Raw genomic sequence first — 7,145 nt, 5'->3', positions numbered from 1 at the left:
ATTGCATCAACAACCACAACACCAAGTGAGTGAGTCAGCGAAGTCATCGAAGTCAGCGAGGCTAGCTACATGGATGGATTCTACATGGATGGAAAGAGAGAACGATCCTTTTCTTGATCCGTTTCTGGCATTCATTCAATCTATGCGAGCGTGAGAGAGTGGGTGGGTGGATGGGTGGATGGGTGGGTTGGTAACTGGGCGTAGTATGTCCCAATCCAGCGGTACCCACTAGTACATACACGCCATGAGTTGACCCATCCCAGGGATCATCCCAGGGATCACGAAGGGAACACACACACACACAATACCAACAAAACCAACAGTCACACGAGTCTATGAGTATCACTGATTGAAAGCTGGATGATGATGATGATGATGATGATGATGATGGCGGCCAATGACTTGGATGAACAGCACGACGAGATCCAAGTCTTGGAAAGCATTCTCAACTTGGACGATGAGCATCCATTGGTGCTGGACCCTCCAACCAAGCCGGGAAGTGCAGGATCAGGCCATACCCGAGCTACGGACGAGCCTATAGACAAGGCTGTGACACGGGCCGGGCAAGCTAGGCCCAAAGGCCGATCAGGATGTCTGAAAATCCCCGTGGATCTGCCGGACACCAGCCCAAATGGACTCAACGTCAAAGCCAAGAAAATCACTGTCAACACCGAATTTGAGTAAGCCTATTTATTATCACACTAACTGCCCTGAATGAATGAACTCATTCAATGGACTTGTAATAACTCCAATTCATTCCGGGCATACCGAAGTCATTCAAACGAACAAACTGAGGAGGCCGAGATAGAAAAAAAAAATAAGGAAAAGAAGGCAGCGATATTTAGTCCATTCTAATAGGTCAATCAAAACTCAGCTTAAGCCACGTTTCCCAAGGTCATGGCTATTCATGGCTACTCATTTTCCAATATGGCGTTTTTTAGGTACGAGGTCAGCGATCAGGAGTGGAACGTCGACTTTCAGGTCGACTATTTGCCCCCCCTTGAGTTGAAGTTTCGTTTGCCCCCCACGTATCCATCTCAAGCCTCGCCGGAGTTTGATTTGGTGGCTCCATGGCTTTCGACATCGCAGGTAAGTTTGGCGCAACTGACTATTGGTCCATCCAGAGAGCGATCATCATCTTTTGATCACAGATCAATGCTCTACGGGAGAGATTGAACGAAATATGGACTGAGAACGAGCATTGTGTGATTCTGTATATCTGGTACAGCACCTTAAAGCTCGAAACCTTCAATATTCTCAAGATCCACAACAATATCCTCGATATAACGACCAAATTGGCAGAGGACTGTGAGAACCAGCGGCGTGATATGATCATAGCCCAATCGTTGTAAGTGAGCCGGTAATTTGGATTCAGTGGGTTGTGATGAGGTAATCCTAAAGAAGCCAACTATGTTTGAATTGTTCTAGAGCCCAAATCCATGTAGGCAATGCTCAGCCCAACCATTTAGCTGGACCTTCTGGCACGAATCTATCCGCTGATGCCACTCCATTTGTCACTGGTTTGAGCTTATCGATAGGTTAGTTCAATTTCTTTTTTTTAAGGATAGGTATATTTATAAAAAAACATCGAAGAGATCACGTTATTCTTGCTTATCGAAAGGAGTCCCTGACAACCAAGTTGACACTTTGCGCGGTAAGCTTACCACGTGGAATGGGAAGAAAAGATTTGGTTTTATCCAGGAAGATCGATCCAAGAAAGAATATTTTGCCCATCTCAATGAATTTGTGGGCCACCATGTTCCTCAAAAAGGTTCGTAAAAAAGTAACATAACGGATAACTTTACGTTTAGGGCAGAAAGATGATTGTCCTTCTCTCGCACAATTCAGGAGATGATTTCGAATTCCGCGTCCGGGTAACAGCACACAAGGGCCTCAAAAGCAAACCGGAAGCTACTGACATTAGAATCCTTGTTCCCCACAATCCGCCCATTACCATAACCCGAGATCCTGTGATAAATCCTTCCACTAAAGATGTAACATCTCAACCGGAGGATGCAAGCAAACCCCCCGTTGTGATTGGTTGCAATACCGTTCACAAACCCAACATCATGCTGACTTTTGACTCGAGCATCGTATCCTTGTTGAAGTCCTTTAATGAAGCTGAAAAGGACCGGCAATTTTCCAAGACCACGTTCGAGTGCTTGGTTTGCTTCTCCGAAAAGTTCGGCACTCAGTGCCTTCAATTCGTTCGTGAGTTAGTTCATTGATTTCGTCAAAAATGTCATTGGTGGTTAATCCTTGGTTTTCATTCCCTGGCCTTATCTTCTAGAGTGTAAGCATGTGTATTGTAAGGCGTGTATGGCCCAACATTTTACGGTGAGGATTCAAGAAGGATGCTATTCGAGTATATCATGCCCCACTGAAGGCTGTGAATCCACGGCCTTGCCCAATCAGATCAAGGAGCTTCTACCCGAGGATGTCTTCGAGCGCTACGAGTCCAAGCTTTTAGAAACCACGCTGGAAACCATGAGCGACATACTGCCCTGTCCCTTGCTTCATTGTCAATGTCCAACCTTAATTGATCGCGAGAATAACATGGGTCGATGTCCACGTTGTAGCCATACCTTCTGCATCTATTGCAAGGCTGCCTTCCACGGTGTGGAACCGTGCAAGTATGAATTGAAAATTGAAGATGTATCTCTGTGTTGTTGGTACTGGCCTCCAAGCAATGATTTCTTGTTGGTAGGATGAAGTCCCAAGAAAATATGAAGATCATCAAAATGTACCGGGAAGCCAATCCGGCAGGCAAAGTCATCCTGGAGAAACGCTATGGAAAGCGACAACTAACGGTGATGGTAGATGAATTTCAATCCCTAACCTATTTGGAGGATAACACAAAGCGTTGCCCTAAATGTGGAACCCCCATTCAGAAGAGTGAAGGATGTAACAAGATGACTTGTAACAAGTAAGATTTTAGCACATTATTCTTTTATTCGTTTTGGAGCCTTGATGGTTTTGGTCGCTTTGAACAACACTTTATCAATGGGTTAAGCGTCCGCTTGTACCTGGTTTTCTGCAATTTTATGTGATTAGTAGACCTCGAATTGAAAATACGAGAATGGTGCGAAGATGCAAAACAATGTAAAAGTGTAAAGCAGTTGCTACAATGGTAAAATGGTCATTTTTAGCCCCTTTCTTGCGTTTTTTCTGTTGCAAAATGCTAGGCGCACAAAAGCATTTATCATGTTATTCATTGAGTTTCTGCATTTTATTCACAAGAAATTAAGATTTCTCTCTTACAATGTTTGACATTAGGCCATTTGTTACGGATTGATGCCATAACTGGTATACGATTAATTCTCTTTTGGAGCTTAGTGCTACTCCTTCGGGGGCTTTTGCTTCGTCTGAACACTCTCCACGGAAGTAAATAAAAAAAGTCCCCCCAATGAACACCAAGTTAAAAAGGAAACAGATAAGGAAGCAAATGACCAAACAGATAATTTTTTTTTTGAGATGGGAAACAGGGAAAAAATTAAAAATAGTCTGAGAAATGAAAAAGTGGGGAAAATGGCGGAAAATGGCTGAAATGGATGGGCCAAATAGCTTTGTCAGGTCTTTAACTCTTTTTTTTTTCCGAGGTCTAGTACTGATTGGTCAATAACCAATGTTTCGCGTCGATTTGGCTGATGGGGGAGAGTATAATGGTATCTCATTCCTATCACCATTTCAGGTGCAACACTCACTTCTGTTATATCTGTGGAGACAAAATTAGCCACATCAATCCGTACACTCACTTCAATGTTGCTGGGTCTGATTGTGCTGGCCGACTTTTCGAAGGGATCACAGAGGAGGAGATGGTTCGCTTCGAAGATTTGCAGTTTGACGATGATATTGAAGAAGACGAAGGTGATAGTGAGGATGAATTCAACGACTACATCTTGTTCGCACTTTGACTCGAGCAATTGTGTTTGGAGTCTGATGTGCGAAATCGTAAAAGATGACAAATTTCTGTAAAGTGCAAAGCTCAAGCTATCATATGTTCGAAATAAAAATAAGTGTTATGAAATATGCAGACCAAATATTTTTGGATACTTAAATTCATTCAGAATCATCAGCAAATTAATAAGTTTATTATATCGTTATTATGAACTCGGTCCGTAATTCTCATGTGCCGACGAATTGAGACAAGTTCTTCGGTTTATTTCCTCTTTCTGTCTTAAGCAATCCTTACAGATAACTTTGAATGGATTTAGCATTCAAGAACCCTTGAGCATCCATCACATCTCAAGAGGTAGTTCAAATATTTTCTTTGTGAACTGATTTTGGCACACTCCTCTTGAAAGTGCGTGTTGAGATGTTGTCGATTCATTTCACGTGGACGTGGGGCTCGCCTCGACACAAATCCTCGTTGGTCCAATATTCCGTATAGGCGCTATGGAACCGCTGAACTCGGTCAGACTGTGCTATCCGATTGTAAAGAAATCACTGATGTCAATATTGTATTACAAAGTCAAAGTCTTCAAGGTATTTTGCATCAGATGCCCAAAATTGTCGACTTATGAAAAACATTTTTTTGTTACACCACTTGCAGTCATTGTTATTTCAATCAGAATGTCAAGGAGGTTAGTTATCCAATAGAAAAAAAATGTTGAGTCTACGTACCTGAAGTTGAAACAGCATATTTTTAAGTTCACTACATGTATGGACGTTAGGTACAGTTAGCCCTCTTGGGACAGTACCTTCTAAGAGTATATACGAATCAAGACCAGACAGAGGATGCAATTCAGGCAACCTAAACTTGATCAGCTGGAATTACAGGCTGCATTCTGGATTGAGATGGGATAGAGAAATTATTGGCTTTCCACTTTGTCACCTCCTTTCACGTTTGCCGTTTATCTAAGTGGGACAAATTTAATGTTACTACTTTAATTGTGAACTTAGATAGGGGAAAATGTCTTCAAATTTGTTATAACAATAGTAGACTGTGGTGCCAAATGGTTTGGTTTAAAGATTGCCGGAGAAAACATCAGTCCAATTTTCTGACACGTTTCACCCAATTCCGCCAAAATCACGACCAATCCGTTACATTTTATTCACACGTTATAATTTTGAAAAACATATTTTGGGAACAATCTCTAGAAAACATGGTTTGAATTGCGTGCTGCCAACTGCATCAAGCTCATTTTGGTTTTTAAAGACATTCCTTGATAGCCTAAAATATTCATGACCCAAAATCCGCCAACCCGTCATCTAGATTTCCTCTCGCCATGATGGCCTTTGAAAAATTGCCAATTTGGCGGAAGACCGCCGCATCTGGCTCAACTATGAGTGGACCGCATTCGCTCAGGATATCACCCAACCTCTTACAAATTGTACAGGTAAACAAGCTCATCCCCCATCAAGAATAGAAGTAGTGCTGGGGCGAGTGGGGCAAGAAGTCCTTTAATTTGCCATCTCAACGAATGCGGACTCGAGTTCCGCTAAAACCTCATGTCATTTTTGATGAGGATAGTAAACTCATATGGATTAAGAAAGAATCTTGGAGAGTTCATTGGTTTCAGCAAGACTCGAGTGCGACCAATGTTTTTCATTTGGAGTAAAAGACTCGAACCCGTTCTCGTGCCGGCATAAGTAATACATAACTACCTCGCAGACATATGTGATGATGTGTACTTGACAACGAACTTGTCCGCTGTTCATGCCTATGCCTCCTATGTTCCCATGGCCTCTGTCAGTCCGGTAACTAGCAGAGAGACGAGAAAGAAAGAAAAAGAGAGAGAGAGGGAAAGGAGCCAAACGTCAACAATGCAATTCACATTGAGTTAGAATACAGTAATTGTTGGTTGGTTATCATTGCCATGAATCATCGATCAATGTGTATCCCCCGCCGTGATTGCCCGTATTCATATGGTACATCTGAAATCTCTCTGAAAATACGTTGACGTGATATCAAGACCAAATTGAAGGAATTTGTGACCATTTCTCTCGCTTCTGAGGTGAGCAAAGGTGAGCTCAGGTGCGGGACGAGACTATGGGTAAAAAGTCCGGCAAGCCCAGCAGCACCACGGCCATGACCAAGAAGCAAGCTGACCGCCCAAAGCAATCCGCTGCTGGATGCGGGGGCGGAGGCGGAGGCGGCTCCCATTGGTCCACCCGATCAGGCCCACACAAAATCGGGATCCTGGCATTAGGTGCGTACCATTATCAAGGCCTGTTGGTTGCAACGAGTTCTACCACGGACACACTGATTTAGACCCGCCCACTGAAATCTTGCTCGAAGTAGTAAAATTCAGCCTTCACCAACTAACCTGTAAAGAAGGTGGATACATCGTGATCACGGGTGTCGGATTTCCAGTAAAGCTAGTCCTCGCATAATTCAAGAAGATGTGCGATATAAATTTCCACCAATTTTTCGAAATACTTAGAAATGAGGCTTGATGATAAGTTTCATTGGTAAACTATTAGTTCTGATTAAATTTAAGATCGGTTGAATCAAAGTGACTTGATAGTAAATTAGAATGTAATGTCACAACATAGCGGGCTGGAATTGGTTCAGTCCAACTTGAAACAGGTGGGTCAAGGTAAATGAGGAAAGTCTGGGATGGTTGCAGTAGATTGGGTGGGCCAGATTGAACAGATCCTTTGTCAGCCCCCGTCTAAATAAAGATTACAATTCGTCTATTTGTCAATAGTTCAACTTTATATGGTATCTGGTCTGAGTTGGCAGACCTGCCGCCCTTGTATGTAGGCTTGATCAGGTATTTTAGTCAAAAACTTGTCCAAATCTGACTTCAAAGATGTTGCTGGATCAACACCTACAAACAAACTCCTTATGAACATTAGAGGGGAACAAGTTAAAAACGAAGGAGCCCGAGAAAAAAAAAGAGGTGGACTTCATTGTTTGAGCTGGCCTGGATTCTCAAGGGCTCTAAGGTGCTCTCAAAACGCACATTAAGCTTCTAAGGTCACTGCAATCGACCCTAAAACCCAGGTGGCACAAAGCTCATGGATTCTTTTGAAAACGTATAAAATAGATCATTCTGTTTGTTGATGAATCAAACATGCGTCTATAAAACTAAGTAGCAATTGTAAATATATCATTTTATATTTAAGTTTGCTACCGCTGGAAATTACATTTAAAGTAGCCGTTACCAAGTCCCAAAGATTAAGTTGCCCAAACCCAT

General features: G+C 42.5%; 2 protein-coding genes across 2 annotated transcripts in view; both read left to right on the top strand.

Annotated features, from left to right (window-relative positions):
* Window positions 1-295: 295 nt before the first annotated feature.
* Window positions 296-4,027, top strand: LOC131882143 (E3 ubiquitin-protein ligase RNF14-like). The gene is made up of 9 exons (XM_059229204.1): window positions 296-680; window positions 942-1,089; window positions 1,152-1,348; window positions 1,429-1,538; window positions 1,622-1,771; window positions 1,849-2,211; window positions 2,291-2,633; window positions 2,708-2,926; window positions 3,692-4,027. The coding sequence occupies exons 1-9, from the start codon at window positions 361-363 to the stop codon at window positions 3,912-3,914; spliced, it is 2,073 nt and encodes a 690-aa protein (XP_059085187.1). The 5' UTR covers window positions 296-360; the 3' UTR covers window positions 3,915-4,027.
* A 1,351-nt stretch (window positions 4,028-5,378) lies between these two features.
* LOC131882146 (probable C-mannosyltransferase DPY19L1) overlaps window positions 5,379-7,145 on the top strand; it is a 14,405-nt gene continuing 12,638 nt past the window's right edge. Inside the window, exon 1 of the mRNA XM_059229206.1 lies at window positions 5,379-6,152. Within this exon, the coding sequence (XP_059085189.1) occupies window positions 5,993-6,152 (160 nt within the window). The 5' untranslated portion in view covers window positions 5,379-5,992. The remainder of the gene's footprint in view (window positions 6,153-7,145) is intronic.

This window comes from Tigriopus californicus, chromosome 6 (assembly GCF_007210705.1).
Source record: "Tigriopus californicus strain San Diego chromosome 6, Tcal_SD_v2.1, whole genome shotgun sequence".
NCBI classification, from domain to species: Eukaryota; Metazoa; Arthropoda; class Copepoda; order Harpacticoida; family Harpacticidae; genus Tigriopus; species Tigriopus californicus.
Note: the sequence above shows the minus strand (reverse complement) of the source record. Positions and strands in the feature narration are given on the sequence as shown.